This window comes from Podarcis liolepis (genome assembly GCF_965112155.1).
Source record: "Podarcis liolepis genome assembly, chromosome: 3".
NCBI classification, from domain to species: Eukaryota; Metazoa; Chordata; class Lepidosauria; order Squamata; family Lacertidae; genus Podarcis; species Podarcis liolepis.
The window spans coordinates 114,638,257-114,657,098 of record NC_139557.1 but is presented as its reverse complement, the minus strand read 5'-3'; the positions used below and the strand labels follow the sequence as shown (position 1 = coordinate 114,657,098).

Sequence of the window (18,842 nt, the reverse complement as noted above, 5' to 3'; positions counted from 1 at the left end):
TGGATGAAGTACGTGTTGGTTAGGCAGTGGTTGGTCAGGTCCAGGATGTATTCGGGGGGATTGTATTTGTTTTGAATGGCTGTCAAGGCTTCATTAATGGGCACTTGTGTGAAGAGAGATACAACATCGAAGCTCACAAGTAGGTCATCGGGATGTAGGTTTTGCTTCTTTATTGTTTCTATGAACTGGAAGGAGTTTGTAACGTGTGAAGAGATGGATTCTGCATAGGGCTGAAGTTGCTTAGCGAGAAATTTAGCGAGATTTTGTAGAGGTGAGCCTATGGAGCTGACTATTGGTCTGAGTGGTGTTCCTTCTTTGTGTATCTTGGGGAGGCCGTAGAGTTTGGGGCATCTGGATGATTTTTCTCTGGGGATGATTCTTAGCTGGATTTCTTCACTGATAGGAGAGGCTTTTATTTTGGATTTGGTGGTTTTTTCCAGATAGGTGGTGGGATCTGTTTTTATAGGTTGGTAGGTAGGGTCTTGGAGTAGATTTGATAGTTTTGCTTGGTAGTCCGATGTGTTCATCACAACAGTGGCATTACCTTTGTCTGCTGGGAGAATGATTATGTTGTTGTCTTTCCTCAGGTTGGTGAGTGCTTTCTGTTCTTCTTTGTGTAAATTGCTTCTGGGTGGTTTGCTGGAGCAGAGGATGTTGGTGACTTCAAGTCTGATTTTATTGGCTTCATCTGGGTTGATTTTGGTTAGGCTAGCTTCGACTCCGCATATGATGTTTTCCGTGGGGATGCGTCTCGGGGTAACTGCAAAGTTGAAACCTTTGGAGAGTACTTTGGTTTCAGTTGAGGTGAGGATCCTGTCTGATATGTTATGTACTGTTTGTTTCATGGGTTGTTGTGGAGGGTGGCTGGGCTTCTGGCGTCTCTCTAGTTTGTGGAGTTTGTTGGTGTGTGTGTCTGTCTTATGTGAGGTCTCAGTTTCAGCTCTCCAGACGGCTAGTTGTTTGCATTTGTCCCAGAGTGCAGGGTGGATTTTGTTACAGAGTTTGAGGTGAAGAGTGAGCAGATCTTTGTTGGTTTGGTTTAACTCAAACACTGAGATCCCGCTCTGTTCCAGTAACAAGAAGCCGAAAGCACCAGCCTGAAGATGACGAGTGAGACCTCGTCGAAACGTCGCCTAGACACCCCAACTTTTACACGGGAAGACACCCGAGGACACCAAAACCTGCATTCCTGTACCCGTGAAAATCTACGAAAACAAATATCTCACCTCTACGGGGAGGAAACCTTCCAGCTGACAAGAACCTACGAGAAACTAGAAATCCGAAGAGCCACCATCTTATGTGATCTCTTGTTCCTACGCAACTGCCGAGACAACAACTTAATTCCCACATGCTTCCAACTTAAATTCCACTCTAAAACCCCAGCTACCGAAAGGATCCTGAAACGAACTGAACTATCCCTAATCAGAAACGAACTACATAAGAAAAGATACCTACTAAACCAAACCAACAAAGATCTGCTCACTCTTCACCTCAAACTCTGTAACAAAATCCACCCTGCACTCTGGGACAAATGCAAACAACTAGCCGTCTGGAGAGCTGAAACTGAGACCTCACATAAGACAGACACACACACCAACAAACTCCACAAACTAGAGAGACGCCAGAAGCCCAGCCACCCTCCACAACAACCCATGAAACAAACAGTACATAACATATCAGACAGGATCCTCACCTCAACTGAAACCAAAGTACTCTCCAAAGGTTTCAACTTTGCAGTTACCCCGAGACGCATCCCCACGGAAAACATCATATGCGGAGTCGAAGCTAGCCTAACCAAAATCAACCCAGATGAAGCCAATAAAATCAGACTTGAAGTCACCAACATCCTCTGCTCCAGCAAACCACCCAGAAGCAATTTACACAAAGAAGAACAGAAAGCACTCACCAACCTGAGGAAAGACAACAACATAATCATTCTCCCAGCAGACAAAGGTAATGCCACTGTTGTGATGAACACATCGGACTACCAAGCAAAACTATCAAATCTACTCCAAGACCCTACCTACCAACCTATAAAAACAGATCCCACCACCTATCTGGAAAAAACCACCAAATCCAAAATAAAAGCCTCTCCTATCAGTGAAGAAATCCAGCTAAGAATCATCCCCAGAGAAAAATCATCCAGATGCCCCAAACTCTACGGCCTCCCCAAGATACACAAAGAAGGAACACCACTCAGACCAATAGTCAGCTCCATAGGCTCACCTCTACAAAATCTCGCTAAATTTCTCGCTAAGCAACTTCAGCCCTATGCAGAATCCATCTCTTCACACGTTACAAACTCCTTCCAGTTCATAGAAACAATAAAGAAGCAAAACCTACATCCCGATGACCTACTTGTGAGCTTCGATGTTGTATCTCTCTTCACACAAGTGCCCATTAATGAAGCCTTGACAGCCATTCAAAACAAATACAATCCCCCCGAATACATCCTGGACCTGACCAACCACTGCCTAACCAACACGTACTTCATCCACAATGGACAAAGATACAAACAGATAGAAGGAGCACCTATGGGATCACCCCTCTCACCGGTCATCGCAAATCTGTACATGGAACACTTTGAAACCAATGCTTTAGACAAGTCAGAACACAAACCCAAACTTTGGCTCAGATATGTTGACGACACCTTTGTAATTTGGCCACACGGGAAAGAAAAACTAGATAGCTTCCTCACACATCTCAACAGCCTACACCCCAAAATACAATTCACTATGGAAATAGAAGCCAACAACCAGCTTCCCTTCCTTGACGTCCTAATCTACAAAAAACCTGATGGCTCCCTAGGACACACTATCTACCGGAAAAAAACACACACCAACCGCTACTTACATGCTCAATCACACCACCACCCTGCACAAATAAACTCCGTAGCCAAGACCCTCATCTCCAGAACCAAACGCCTGGCTGACAAAGACCACTTGACAACTGAGTTACAGAATCTCTCAAATGTGTTAATCGCCAATGGATACCAGCAAAACAGGGTTAAGAAGCTAATCCAAAAAGAAACACCCCCCAAAAACCAAGACACGGAAGAAAACAATGGCATGGCCCTCCTTCCTTATATCAAGGGCACTACAGATAAAATTAGCAAAATCCTCCATAAACACAATATCAAAACAGCCTTTTGCACCAACCAAAAAATAGCCAATATCCTCAGAAACCCCAAAGATAAAATCCAGTTGGAAAACCAAGGGGTCTATGAAATACCCTGCAAAGTCTGCCCAGCCACGTACATTGGACAAACAAACAGACGAATAAATGCACGTATCGCAGAACACAAGAATGCCGTCAAAAAAGAAGAAAAATCTTCCTCTCTTTTCCAACACATGAAAGAAACAGGACACGAAATTAATTTTGCAGATTCCAAATTGCTCTTTAACATGGAACATCACCACAAGAGAATAATCATGGAAGCCATCGAGATAGAGAAACACCCTCACAACATGAACAAGCGTGACGACACGTCCCGCCTGCCAGACATCTGGAAATTAGCCCTCCCCACAAAAACCGACACCAGATCCAGAGGCACACAGAACGCCACCACCAATCAACCACACCAGACCCAAACCCAGACCCTCTCCACAGATAAATTACAGACACCATCCAGTAACCAAACCATAGTGGCACCTCCGGATGCTGCACCCCCCTGCAATCCCTACACAGATCTGGCTGGCACAGGGCACAAAACCACAGCTCGCCCCTATACACGAAGCCAAGCCAAAGCACAACTAAGTGCAGTACAGCCATCTTCCCAGAAAAACTCTTCACAAATTCAAGAGGTCAAGACACGAAGGCTTTAGCAACTAATCCACACCTAATGACCCACCTAAGTGGTACTCAGAATATCACTCAAGAAATCACTCAAGATATCCCTCAAGTAATTAAGGAACAAAAGAAGAAAAGAACACTAGCCTGGGAACTTCCCCTCTGCCCAGAACTTTTGAGGCAATACACCACACCCCTCTACAGTATTTATAGGAACTCAAACACTGAGATCCCGCTCTGTTCCAGTAACAAGAAGCCGAAAGCACCAGCCTGAAGATGACGAGTGAGACCTCGTCGAAACGTCGCCTAGACACCCCAACTTTTACACGGGAAGACACCCGAGGACACCAAAACCTGCATTCCTGTACCCGTGAAAATCTACGAAAACATATATATATATATATATATATATATTCCTCAGTGCTAGGCAATTTTAATTTGCATAGATTTAAATTAATTAATTACAATTAGGAGTGATGTATTCAGTCCTGGGCACCACAGTTCAAGGATTAAGACCAGAGCTGTGAGGACATAAGGTTAAATGGACACACACACACATTAATTTGTATACTGCCTTAAAAGAAACAAATATTCCCAAAGCGGATTCGAAAGCCTTGCCAAATGTACAATAAAATACCACTGAAAGCTATATAAAACACAGCAAAAAAAAAAAAAAAACTCAAAAAAGAAAAAAAAATCAAAACATTACCAAACCCGAAAAGCGCCAACTCTGATTTGAATTAAAATGGCAAAACCAGGCTGAAATACTAGTTTGATGTTATTTCCGTCAAATTCCTTGCTAAGGCCATAGCAATGAGGTCTTTTAAGTCCCTCTCACACCTGTCTTGAGTCCCTCTATTAATTCCATAGCATTTTTATCTGTGTAAACAGCTCTTAAGAGTCTTCACACACACCATCCCATGGATTCACACACACCATCCCATAGATAACACCTTACAAACATCTTCTCCCACCTTTCAAACTTGTTGTAAAGCTATGGGGGAACTTTGGCCCTTCTAGATATTGCTGGAAAACAACTCCCATCAGACCCAGCTGAACATATTGTCCACAATGAGTGGTGGTGGTTCTCCAGGTATCCAGAGGAGTTCTCTCCTAGCCCTATCTTGAGATGCTGGGGATTGAACCTGCAACCTTCTGCATGCAAGACAGATGACCTACCCCTGGACCACAGTCCTTTCCACACTGGCTAGAGCTGATAGGAGAACAGCAACATCTGGGGGTCCCAGATTCCTCTCCACTGCATTAGGCATTCATTTGTTTTGAGAGTCACTATTCACAAAATATCTCTTCCTGAAATGCCACATGGCTCATACCAACTGTATCCACATTGCATCTACGCCTTGCTGCTAAAAAAAGGACCGCTGGACGGTTAAGCCCAGTCAAAGGCAACTATGGGGTTGCAATTCTCATCTCACTTTTCAGGCCGAGGGAGCCAGTATTTGTCCACAGACAGCTTTCCGGGTTATATGGCTAGCAGGGCTAAACTGCTCCTGGGACAACGGGACACCATGATGAGTGCCAGAGTGCATGGAAATGCCGTTTACATTCCCACTGCAGCGGAACCTATTTATCTACTTGCACTGGTGTGCTTTCGAACTGCTAGGTTGGCAGGAGCTGGGGCAGAGCAACGGGAGCTCACCCCGTCACAGGGATTTGAACTGCTGACCTTCCAATCAGCAATCCCAAGAGGCTCAGTGGTTTAGTCCACTCCATTTCTCTGGTTTTGGGTGGGGGGCACATTGTGATGTTGGAATTGTACCTGTGAAGCCCTAATCTCTTTGCTCTAGAACCAGAAGTTCAGGAACTGGGTGGGTGAGGGTTCCAGTCCTGAAAGCAAAGTAGGAATTATTATTATTATTATTATTATTATTATTATTATTATTATTATTATTATTATTATAGTGGTACCTCAGGTTAAGTACTTAATTCGTTCCGGAGGTCCGTTCTTAACCTGAAACTGTTCTTAACCTGAAGCACCAGTTTAGCTAATGAGGCCTCCTGCTGCCACCGCGCTGCCGGAGCACGATTTCTGTTTTCATTCTGAAGCAAAGTTCTTAACCTGAAGCACTATTTCTGGGTTAGCGGAGTCTGTAACCTGAAGCATATGTAACCTGAAGCGTATGTAACCCGAGGTACCACTGTATTATTATTATTACTACTACTACTACTACTGCTACTACTACTACTACTACTACTATTTAAAGGTAAGGAAAGGGGTATGAGATCTGAGGCTTAGAACAAAGGATTTGGGGTTCATCCCCCAAAAAAACATCCCCATGTCAGCTGCTGGTGTGGTTGCTCGAGAACAAACAGGCAAGACTCCAACCTGTCTTTTCCAGGCTTTATTATCTGTACAAACTATTTACAGTGCAGAGCGTCTCAAGTCCATGTCTGCTCAGTCACTAGCAGAATCTGGGAGTGGGCAGTCCTTATACTTTCCCCAGCATAACAGCCGTGTGACCCCCAACCTTCTCCTCCCCTCTCTGCGCCAAAGACTACTGCGCAGAATGGGCGCTGGCAAAGGGGGACTTGCCTCCCCTCCGCTTTGCTCAGGCTCAGTGTTGAGGCTCTCCCTAGCATCTTCTGATCCCTCGCCAGAGGAAGAACTACTTCGCAAGATCTTCGGAGGTTCCCTGCAACACAACTGCCCTTCCACCTCCTGCCTCTGAGCTGATGGCACTTCCCTGGCACCCCCTAACATTGGTGATTGGCATTCAGAGATGTGCCATCCTTTAAACATGGAGATTTCCATCAGATATCAAAGCTAATAGATTGTGATTGATCGTTTCTCCATTAATTGTCTTATTCCATTTTTAAGCAAGCCTTCTGACCTGTTGGAGCCATCGCTGCATCTTACAGCAGTAAACTTCATATTATAATTTTGTATATTGAGGAAGATTTTGTATACCATTCACAGGTGGAAATGCAGAGGGGGCAGTTGGTTTTGTTTACCTGGTGATGTGAATTTATGCTTCTTGAACGTGTGAACCAAAACACAGCTATCCTTAAAAACGGAACGCTTCTCTGAATTTTGTGATGTTGTTCCCCAACAGCAAAAAGAAGTAATATTTGTAATATTTATTTAATATTGATTGATTTCATTCTATTTTTGAACCACTTCCTGTGAAACTTATCAAGGCCTTTTGAGAATAAAAGTATCAACAATAAAAATACCCCCACAGAAAACATTTCCAATATTAAAAACAAACTGAAACAATTTCGGGGGCGGAGGGGGTGATTTCAAATACAGACTAGGACAAAAACACACACCCTTAAAAGGTTCGCTGAAATGGGAAGGCCTTGGATTGACACTGAAAAGACAATAGAGATGGTGTTTATAGGGAAAACTGTGCATAAAAAATGCATTCATTAGTGAAAATATATGAAGTGCATTAGATGAGGGAAAGTTGCTTTCAAAAACATTTCCATGAGGGAAATTGCATTCCAAAAATGTGTACATTAAGAGAACTGTACATAAAAATGCTGACAAATTTCCGTGAGGACTTAAAAAATAATATGTACCGTATTTTTCACTATAAAAGATGCACCAGACCATAAGGCGCACCTAGTTTTGGGAGGAGGAAAACAAGAAAAAATTATTCTGAATCCCAGAAGCCAGAACAGCAAGAGGGATCTGGCTTCTGGGGTACTGTGTGGCTGTTCTGGCTTCTGGGATAACTGCGCCAAGCCTCTTCAGGGCAGTGGGATGAAGGCTCCCTCAGCCCGAAGAGGCTGCACACGGCTAAGGCTGAAGCCAGGGCAGGCGCATCACTGAAAGGGCACTGCGCAGTTTTCTCTCTCTGCAAAGCACCTCTCCTTCACAGGAGAGGCACTGCGCAGAGAGGGAGAACTGTGCAGCGCCCCACAGCTGGAGAAGGAACAGAAGGAGACCTTTCTGTTCCTCCTCCGGCTTCCAGGACAGGCGGGTCGCCGCGAAGCTGGAAGAGGAACAGAAGGAGTCCCCGGCTTCACAGGACAGGTGCTGCACAGAGAGGGAGAGCTGCGCAGCGCCCCTTCAGAGAAGCGGGAGGAGGAATCGAAGGGGCTCCGTTCCTTCTCCTGCTTCACTGAAGGGGCACTGCGCAGCTCTATCTCTCTGCGCAGTGTCATTCACTCCATAAGACGCACTCACATTTCCCCTTATTTTTTAGGAGGAAAAAAGTGTGTCTTATGGAGCGAAAAATACGGTGTGTGGTAAAGCAAAGGTTGGGAAAATGGGAAGCTAGGAGTAACTGCAATTGACAGATATGTGCACCCTAAGGTGGCAGATCATAAAGCCGGCATGTTAGAGGTACATGATGCACACACACACACACACACACACACACACCTGCAGCAGAGTTGAAACAGCTCTTGTTATACAGAATCAATAATGTATCCAAGGGGGGCGGGGGACACATACCAGACCACCCACTGTTAAGCAACATGCAGATATTGTTACACTACAATGCCTCTTTTATATATTATCTGCGGAAAGCGTTCCTGCTTTGTCGGAGTGATGGAACACACGATTCCCGTGGATGGAGTGTCCCATTCAAATGTAGCTCACATATTTTATTTTCCAGAGCTAAACAAATGCTGATAAACTGCTCCCTCGGCCATTTCATCAGAGCTTCAACTGCTCGCATTGGGTGGCACCATCATTTTCTCACACTCGATAGTCGCTCGATCAAACCCACATAAGGAGAAAACAAATTTATCTTCTCAACCTTTAGTTGTGAACTATGAGATACCCCGGTCCAAAGGACACTGAATAATTAGCCATTGCCCTCAGTGCTGGGAGGAAATCTGTCTCGTTGCTTAATGCTTCCTTCAAAATGATATCAGCCCCAATATTTTGTGGCGGGCCTTTCACCCTGGAGTGTACAGATTGCTCTGATATTGCTGTGTGTGTAGTACGAGATTCTGCACCCACTTGGTCATGCAGAACAGGGCTGCTGCATAAAGAGCCATTGTAAACATTACACAGAATGAGGTGTACAGTTCTGGTCTGCACTGCCTCTATAGCTCCTGGGGCCATTGTGAAACATGGGCCACATAAACGCCATCTCCAACTCCTCAAAAGATTCCATCAATGGTGTCTCTGAAAAAAATTACACATCACTTGGGAAGACAGGCGAACAAATACCAGTGTACTGGAAGAAGCAAGGATCACCAGTGTTGAAGCAATGATTCTTCAACATCAACTTTGTTGGACTGGTCAGGTTGTGTCAAGCTATGGTTTTCCCAGTAGTGATGTATGGAAGTGAGAGCTGGACCATAAAGAAGGCTGGTCGCCGAAGAATTGATGCTTTTGAATTATGGTGCTGGAGGAGACTCTTGAGAGTCTCATGGACTGCAAGAGGATCAAACCTATCCATTCGGAAGGAAATCAGCCCTGAGTGCTCACTGGAAGGACAGATCCTGAAGCTGAGGCTCCAATACTTTGGCCACCTCATGAGAAGAGAAGACTCCCTGGAAAAGACCCTGATGTTGGGAAAGATGGAGGGCACAAGGAGAAGGGGACGACAGAGGACGAGATGGTTGGACAGTGTTCTCGAAGCTACCAGCATGAGTTTGACCAAACTGCGGGAGGCAGTGGAAGACAGAAGTGCCTGGCGTGCTCTGGTCCATGTGGTCACAAAGAGTCAGACACGGCTAAACGGCTAAACAACAACATTGCAGATCAGGCTGCTGGCCCCCAAGCTCAAGCTCTTTGAGTGATGCTTAGCCCCCCTATGTCATGTTTACAAAATGAAAGAGGCCATGGGATGCTGACCAGGCCAGTTTCCTAGCACCCAATGAAAGCATAATAGAACAGTCCTCCTTAGGTATCCACAATGCAACCTTAAAGGCTCTGGGATGCTTTGATTTTGACACAACCCTTTTCGGCAAGTATCAAGGAAATATAGTTGGAACACCAGGCTGCGCATGATAATGCCAGGAGTCTTGTATGTTTGTACAGAAGCAGAAGGGAAAGATTTATGTACAGCAAGGAAGGGATGGCTGTAGCTTGCAAATGATACTGAGATACTGAGCTTGCAAATGATACTGTGCAATGCAAGCACACACAGAGGGAGAAACTGATTAGGAAGATTAGAGTTCAAGGCACACGGTGGTTCAAATGTTGAGTCAGGCTAAAAAATAAGGAAGAGAATGATGATGATGATGATGATGATTTATTGAATTTATATAATGCCCTATATCTGGAGATCTTCCTCCAGATGCACTTTCTGGAACACATTTTAGAGGTATCTCTAGCATTTAGGTATCATAGCAAACAAGTGCCAAATAGGTGCTGTCAGAGCTGCTCACAGATCCTAGCTCACAGAGGATCACGCTAGCCAGCGTTCACTTTATAAAAGTCTTTATTGAGTTACAGTTTCCATTTCCAATCTGCCGCGTGCAGCTCTACGTCTTATAAGCTAGACCGGCGAAGCTCCGTCTGAGTCCCCGCCTCCTGTACACCAACTTAATACCCTAGCCTTACTCCACCTTTTCCGCCTGACCGTTCTTCTCTGGGTCCCTCTGCCCCCCGTGGTCTCTTCCTTCCTGGACTCTTCTGACGCTGACCCCCCGGACCCTTCTGTCTCCTTGCGTCGGGCTTTAGGACCTGGCTCCCTTTCCGGGCTGCTTACTGCGCCGCCTTCCTGTGCATTTGAACTTGGCGCGTGCGCCCAACCTTCCACTTTCCTCTTGACCATTTCTTCGCTCCCCGATGGAGGTGTGGCCACTCCTGACTCATGCCCTCCCCCCTGCGGCGAGCCGCCGGAGCTCGATACTTGGCGCCCTTCCTCTCCACTGCGCTCTGTTGGGGATGCTGGCCCCGATTTCCAACTGCTGCCCTCTGAACCCCCTCTGGACCCTTCTTCCTGGGGTGTCCCCCTAGGCTCCCCCCTTGCTCTGGCCACTGGCGCTCCTTTCTGTGAATCTTCTGATTCACTGGAAAGACTCGGAGATCTCGGGTCGTCGTCATCACTCATCTTTTCTTTGGACTCCTCCCCCTCGCTCTCTGTTTCCTCCCTTGCCCTCGCCTCTGCTCCTGAACCCCTGACAGGTGCATTCTCCACAAATTTAATCCAATTCCCTTTATAGGCCATCAAACCCCATGAGCATCTGTGGAAGCTACTTCTCAAACATGAGTATGGATTGTCTAAAAAAAAAAAAGTACCTTCATGCAGGAAGAGGGCTATCTATCATCTATCTATCTATCTATCTATCTATCTATCTATCTATCTATCATCTATCTATCTATCTATCTATCTATCTATCTATCTGTCTATCATCTATCTATCTATCTATCTCTATCTATGTCTATCTATCTATCTATCTATATCTATCTCTATCTATCTATCTGTTTAGGGAAGCTTTTAACGTTTAATAGATTATTGCATTTTAATATTCTGTTGGAAGCCACCCAGAGTGGCTGGTGAAACCCAGTCAGATGCGTGGGGTATAAATAATATATTATTATTATTATTATTATTATTATTATTATTATTATTATTATTATATGGCTGCTAGCCAGGAATGTTACTCTCTGCCTCCACAGTTAGAGGCAACAATGATTCTGAATACCAGTTGATGGAAGCCACAAGAGGGGAGAGTGCATCTGTATTTACCGTACTTTCCCATGTATAACATGCCCTCATGTATTGGGACACCAAATTGTTGAGCTTTTTTGGGGGGGGGTTGATCGGACTTGTTGAGCTGTTTTTTTGTGGGAAGAGGTTCCCCAAAATTGCTCATCCACAGGACCATCACGGCTGATCACACGCACATCGCCAACAGCAAACGCACATCGCCCGCCCAACTGCAACAGCTGGCAATAGCCTGCGGAACTTGCCGCAACAACCAATCTCCCGCCAAAATGCTGCTGACAATCTCTGGCTCACAGAAGTCACCAATCGCCCGTCCAACCTCACCACTACCCATATATAAAAGGTAAAGGGACCCCTGACCATTAGGTCCAGTCGCGGACGACTCTGAGGTTGCGGTGCTCATCTCGCTTTATTGGCTAAGGGAGCTGGCGTACAGCTTCTCGGTCATGTAGCCAGCATGACTAAGCCGCTTCTGGTGAAACCAGAGCAGCGCACGGAAATGCTGTTTACCTTCCCGCCGGAGCGATACCTATTTATCTACTTGCACTTTGACGTGCTTTTGAACTGCTAGGTTGGCAGGAGCTGGGACTGAATAACGGGAGCTCACCCTATCGCGGGGATTCGAACCGCCAACCTTCTGATCAGCAAGCCCTAGGCTCTGTGGTTTAACCCACAGAGCCACCCGCGTCCCATCTATATATAAGATGACCCCAATTTTTATGCTTCATTTTTTAAGGAAAAAACCTAGTCTTATACATGGAAAGACACGATATATCCTGCTTGCTGGTTTTCACAGACATCTGGTTGGCCACTGTGGGACTAGATCTGCCTGATCTGACCGGCTCTTCTTATGTTCTTACCTTTGGTTTAAAATCTACAGCTCATCAGTTTCACGTGGTGTTCTTCTCCAGGCACTGTAAGAGAGGAAAACAGGTTTTCTGAACAAAGATGGATTCATTTACTTCTGCTTTGTTTTTGTTTTTCAAATGTGTTTCCTGGGAGCTATCTAAAATACAGGTCTTCAGATAACACCAGAGGCAACGGGATGGGGTGCTGACCATTTTAGTTTTCTAGTGCTGGCCAGTGAAAATACAGAACTGTCCTCCTTAGCTACCCACAATGCATTCTTAAAGGTTCTGGGATGCTTTGATTTTGGAGGAGGAGGAGCAGGAGGAGCAGGAGGAGCAGGAGGAGCAGGAGGAGCAGGAGGAGGAGCAGGAGGAGGAGAAGTTTATTCATCACTATTTTTCTAGAAAAAGAGGTGTCAGAACTCACATTGAATGCCTCCCTTCTTCTCTTGTAATGCCAATGGTGCCCACCTGAGAGATGCCAGAACTGAGATTCTGTGAGTTCCAGCTGAACCCCCCCCCCCCGATTTTATTATTTGTACGCCGCCCATCTGACTGGGCTTCCCATAATGGTGGTGATGGTTGTGGCATGTTCTTCTTTAAAGTCCATGTTCTTGTTAAAACCTGTCCTATTGTCCATGGGAGAGCATCCTAGTCACCATAGGATGTTTCAAATCTCCCTCTCCAGGGACAAAAAGACAGATGTCTGCCTTCGGAGAGGGAGATTCCATTTCATGAGACCCCACTGGAAATTTCCATGGCCTTCAACATTACTGTCACATTACCTCAAATTCAGGAAGGGCCATAACTCAATGGTAAAAAGGTAAAGGAACACCTGACGATTAGGTCCAGTCGTTACCGATTCTGGGGTTGCAGCGCTCATCTCGCTTTACTGGCCGAGGGAGCAGGCGTACAGTTTCTGGGTCATGTGGCCAGCATGACTAAGCCGCTTCTGGCAAACCAGAGCAGGGCATGGAAACGCCGTTTACCTTCCCGCCACAGCGGTACCTATTTATCTACTTGCACTTTGACGTGCTTTTGAACTGCTAGGTTGGCAGGAGCAGGGACCGAGCAACGGGAGCTCACCCCGTCATGGGATTTGAACCGCCGACCTTCTGATCGGCAAGCCCTAGGCTCTGTGGTTTAGACCACAGCACCACCTGTGTCCCTCAATGGTACAGCACCCCAGCCATCTCCAGGTATGGTCTGGGAGTGTTACCTGCCTGAAATTCTGGAAAGGTGCTGCCAGTCGGTGCAGACAGTGGCAAGCTGGATGAATCAAAGCACATGACACAGTATAAGGCACCTCTTCATCCATCCATCCATCCATCCATCCAATCAAGCAAGAGGCATTACAGTGGTACCTCGGGTTACATACGCTTCAGGTTACAGACTCCGCTAACCCATAAATAGTACCTCGGGTTAAGAACTTTGTTTCAGGATGGGAACAGAAATCGCACAGCAGTGGCGCGGTGGCAGCGGGAGGCCCCATTAGCTAAAGTGGTGCTTCAGGTTAAGAACAGTTTCAGGTTAGGAATGGACCTCCAGAACGAATTAAGTTCTTAACCTGAGGTACCACTGTATCATGATTTTAGGATGCATCCCAGCAAAAAATATGCTGGCAGGGACAAGAACAAGAAGAAGAGGAGAAGTTTGGATTTGATATCCCACTTTATCACTACCCTAAGGAGTCTCAAAGTGGTTAACATTCTCCTTTCCCTTCCTCCCTCACAGCAAACACTCTGTAAGGTGAGTGGGGCTGAGAGACTTCAGAGAAGTGTGACTAGCCCAGGTCACCCAGCAGCTGCATGTGGAAGAGCGGGGAAGCGAACCCGGTTCCCCAGATTACGAGACTACCGCTCTTAACCACTACACCACACTGGCTCTCAAGGAGCACGGGAAGTGAATAGCGAGACCTGGGGAGGGGCCTGTGTGGAGACCCGAGGGCCTAATGGCAAGACCCGGAGGGCCGTATTCATCCTTGGACCTGCAGTTCCACATAATAAAGCTTAAGAATAACTTCCCTCAACTTTCTCTGTGCTTGGGAAAGCTGGGGAGAAGAAGTGGCTGGGGTGGCTGGCAGGGAGAGAGATGTATTTCCAATGTAAACCATGGGCATTCTGCTTTATGGCCTCGTTTACGCTTCACCGTGAATCACCGGCTTTTAAATAAATAAATAAGGAGCAAATGGCAATACCATTGATCCGGACAGGGTTGGTTTTTTTACCAGCTCCCAAGCCCGCCGTGATGCCTTTCCCCCTCGTAGTCTGCCGCGCCAAGCAGATTCCACCTCCGTCTTCTCTCCTCCCCCCCACAAAACAGATTAAGCTTAATAAATATATTTATGAGAATTACTTTGTATAGTCCTTATGCAATCAGCCATGCTGTGTATGATAGCCCAAGACGATGGAAACCCATTGACTTTTCGTTGCAAATTAGTCTACCACCTAATCGGTGAACCCTGCTAAGCTTTTGAATTATGAGAAGAACTAGCAGCTCCTGTTAGAACACTCAAATGAATTATATCAATTCATAAACTTGTTCATGTCCAGATTTCATTAGCCACACATTAACAGCATTTTATGTTTATTACCGCTCTGACATAATCTATAAATAACTGAAATGCTAATCATAGTGTTCTGCCGGGCCTCATCATTTAATCATAAAGAGATACATTATTATAAACTATAATAGATAATAACAAGCCTGGGTCAACGGGCACATATTAAAAGATCACAATTATATCCTAAAAGGCTAGGCACCTCGTACATTTGGCAACACATAGGTCCATAGCTAATCACTTGCAAATGTTTCCCCTCTGACACACTTACAGTGCAAGGTGACACAATTAGGCAATGCGCTTGTAAAACAGAGCAATCCTCGGGTATCAAAGTAAACAGAGAACAATTAATGGGGGTGGAGGGGGCTGCTGGAGGGAAGATTATAACATTTGCCATTGGCAAGTCTATTAGCACTTTATTGCTGGCTTATTTTGCAGTATTAAATGGTCCGAACTCGCGGCCGGAAGGAAATCTATGTGGGCAGAGAAACAACAATAATAGCACACGCGAATGTAAACAAAGCTGGATGTATATTCTGAATGCTAATGCTGATTAATCCAGCAGCATGAGCCGGCTTAACAATTTATGGAGCAAACAGCTAACGAGGAGAGGTCTCTGCCCCAAGGGTTTTACAATCTAAAGTTCGATATTTGGGGAAAGGACAGAGGCAATGAAAGGATGGATGTGGAGAAATAAGAATAGCCCATTGGATCCGGCCAATGATCTATCTATTCCAGCATCCTGTAGCACAGTGGCCAGCCAGATACAATTGCTAATACAGTGGTACCTCGGGTTAAGTACTTAATTCGTTCCGGAGGTCCATTCTTAACCAGAAACTGTTCTTAACCTGAAGCACCACTTTAGCTAATGGGGCCTCCTCCTGCTGCCGCACCATTGGAGCACGATTTCTGTTCTCATCCTGAAGCAAAGTTCTTAACCCGAGGTACTATTTCTGGGTTAGCGGAGTCTGTAACCTGAAGCGTATGTAACCTGAAGTGTATGTAACCCGAGGTACCACTTTACAATGCATATGCCTTCCATGTGCATGCCTGTGTTTGTGTATGTGGGCGCACTGCACACTTCATTGCTTTCATATCCATCCTCTCTACCCAGAGAATCCAAGAGGTGCTCATTCTGCGAAAGGGCAAAGGATCTCTTAACTCTCCTCTTTGCCATGGTGGCTTTGCCTTCACAGTCGGAGGCAGTAATATTGGTGGAAGCTGCAGAAGATGATCCTTAGAGACTTCTCGTTAGGGCATCTGATTGGCCACTGTGAGAACATGATGCTGGCCATATTCAGCAGGTGGTTCTTATATTATTTTCTCTTAGCACCTTAGCAAACTATAAAGCCTAGGTTTCATTATAGGAAGTCTTGACAGTTAAACTCAACACCAACTAATAGTGTAGGAACGCTAATGAAGTGCTTCGACCTAAAAGCCCTGCAAAGTGTCTATTAGTGGTTGGATTGATAAACAAGGCGGCATATTATGGGAAATGTCAGAAGGACACCATGGCTGATGGTGGCTTCTGTATTCACATAGTGCTGTAGGAAAGTAAGATGAGACAGTGACAATCATCACTGCCGCCATCTGAGCTGAAGAGACCAGGATAGTGAAGGTGATGAGGCCCTGATAGTTGAAAGTTATGAGAAAGCTAGAGCAATAATCCGCCAACGAATTTGGGACGTGGAACTACAATGCCACGTGAGCGAGATGAATAAACACCCAGGAATAAAAGATAATGGGAGAGGATTTACCCCAGCAAATTATTTGTCAAAATTACAAATACCTAAAGACAGACGGTTATTCACCCACTCTAGATTCAAGATGCTGCCACCTGCCTTATGGCAGGGCAGATTTCAGGGTAAACCATACGCGGTCTGCCCCTGTGGCTTGTTGGAGGTAGAAACTGTCTCTCATGCCTTGTTATGCTGCCGTTTCTACGGGGATATACGCTCGAAATTTATTATCCAAACTTCAATGTTTAAAATCCCTGGTAGAGGACAAGGATCCTGATATCATGTTAAGGGTAGCCAGATTCTGTGTGATTGCTATAAAACTTAGGGAACAAGCTGTACTACCATAATGATTAAGGTTTAAATGATAATTTTAGGTTATATGTTAATGACTAAGCTTTAATTTATATATATTTTTAACTGTTGCTATATCTGTATTGTCCCTGTTATACCTAATTGCAAATTCAAACATAAAAAAAGAAGAAACTGCGGGAGGCAGTGGAAGACAGGAGTGCCTGGCGTGCTCTGGTCGATGGGGTCATGAAGAGTTGGACACGACTAAACAACAACAACAAGAATTGTGTTTTATGACTTCCTTGATATTGTGTGTGGGCTGGAACTGTGACCGAAATAATAAAATTCATTCATTCAGTGAAGGTGGTGGAATTTTCCCAACTACTGCTGGCTAGCCACTGCTCTTTCCTGAGTAGAATGAATATCAGTTTACAGGAGTCACCCCTGTTTCATTGTGGGAGGGCAGCAATGGCAGAAGTGGAGGTGGCTGTCGTGTTCTGTGGCCTCAGTCCTCCATCTTGCTCAGAGGCCTCACCAAGGAAGCCATTGCCCCCCACCCCCATTCCTAGACCATCCATGTTAGAGGGTAGGCTCTTGCTTGGCTATTCCTGCTGAGAGTACACCCCTTCAATTCGTCTCTCACTGTCCCCATGCCATAGGAGCCAGCAGTTACAAAATAAGGCAATGGCCCTTTAAAAGAACAGACAGACGGTTGGGGTATGAATAAAATAATGATGGTGATGGTGATTAGCTGGGCTACCAGCTGAAGGCGACAGAATAATAATAATTTATTATTTCTACCCTGTTCATCTGGCTGGGTTTCCCCAGCCCCCCTCGGTGGCTTTCAACAAAATATTAAAATACAATAGTCTATTCAATATTTAAAGCTTCCCTAAACAGGGCTGCCTTCAGATGTCTTCTAAAAGTCTGGCAGTTGTTTTTCTCTTTGACATCTGTGGAGGGCATTCCACAGGGCGGGTGCCACTACCGAGAAGGCCCTCTGCCTGCTTCCCTGTAACTTGGCTTCTCACAGCGAGGGAACTGACAGAAGGCCCTCGGCGCTGGACTTCAGTGTCCGGGCAGAATGATGGGGGTGTAGACGCTCCTTCAGGTATACTGGACCGAGGCCGTTCCATGCTACCAAGGCCACTTGGGTCTCAGATGACAGCAAGGGAACCAGAAGCACCCACAAGCTATCTAGCTGCTCCTTTTGAGGGAGTGTAACCAGTGGCGTAGCATGGGTTGTCAGCACCCGGGGCAAGGCAAGTAATTTGCGCCCCCTAACCCATGGATTTGCGCCCCCTTACCCGTGGATTTGCGTCCGCTAACCCATGGATTTGCGCCCCCTAACCCTAACCCCCAGATGTTGCGCCCAGTGCGGCCGGCCCCCCCTGCACCCCCCACGCTACGCCACTGAGTGTAACCACCCCAAAAAGCAAGTAGTCTCCCATCCATCCAGCCTTTGTCATATCTGGATTAAGTTTATTGGCTCTTTTTAAGTCCATTACAAAGACCAGGCACCAGTTCAGCACATTCGTTGTAGAAGTAAATGAGAAGCAGAGCTGTGTATAATCAGCATACTGCTGACAAGACACTCCAAAACTGTGGATGACCCCACGCAGCAGCTTCATATAGATATGAAATGGGGGATAGAATTGAACACTGAGGGACCCCACAATGCTGTCCACCCCCCAACTTGGGGTTACCATGGTCAATGGTATCAAAAGACCAAGAAAGACTGAGACGTCAAGGAAGATTAACAGGGGTTCATCACCCCTGTCCCTCTCCCGACAGAGGTCAACATAAAAGGTGACCAGGGCAGTTTCTATGCCAGTAGAAGTCCCAGTAGTGGTGGTGGCGATCCCAGGAACATACCCCTCCAATTCAATGCTTTGCAGTGATGAGCTACCTTAGGGAATTGCAATGCATTGCCTTAATTTATTTGCTGTTGTGTTTATTTTATATTTTACTTGTTTGAAATTGTACAAAGAGCAGTATATAAATGGCAACCAGA

At 45.7% G+C, this 18,842-nt stretch overlaps 1 protein-coding gene across 1 annotated transcript; it reads left to right on the top strand.

Annotated features, from left to right (window-relative positions):
- Positions 1–350: 350 nt before the first annotated feature.
- LOC310702434 (uncharacterized protein) lies at positions 351–16,039 on the top strand (the record flags this gene model as incomplete). Its single annotated transcript, XM_083493909.1, has 4 exons — positions 351–426; positions 1,954–3,005; positions 7,728–7,789; positions 15,913–16,039. Exons 2-4 carry the CDS (start codon positions 1,971–1,973, stop codon positions 16,037–16,039), a joined length of 1,224 nt encoding a protein of 407 aa, XP_083350035.1. The 5' UTR covers positions 351–426; positions 1,954–1,970.
- Positions 16,040–18,842: the final 2,803 nt, after the last annotated feature.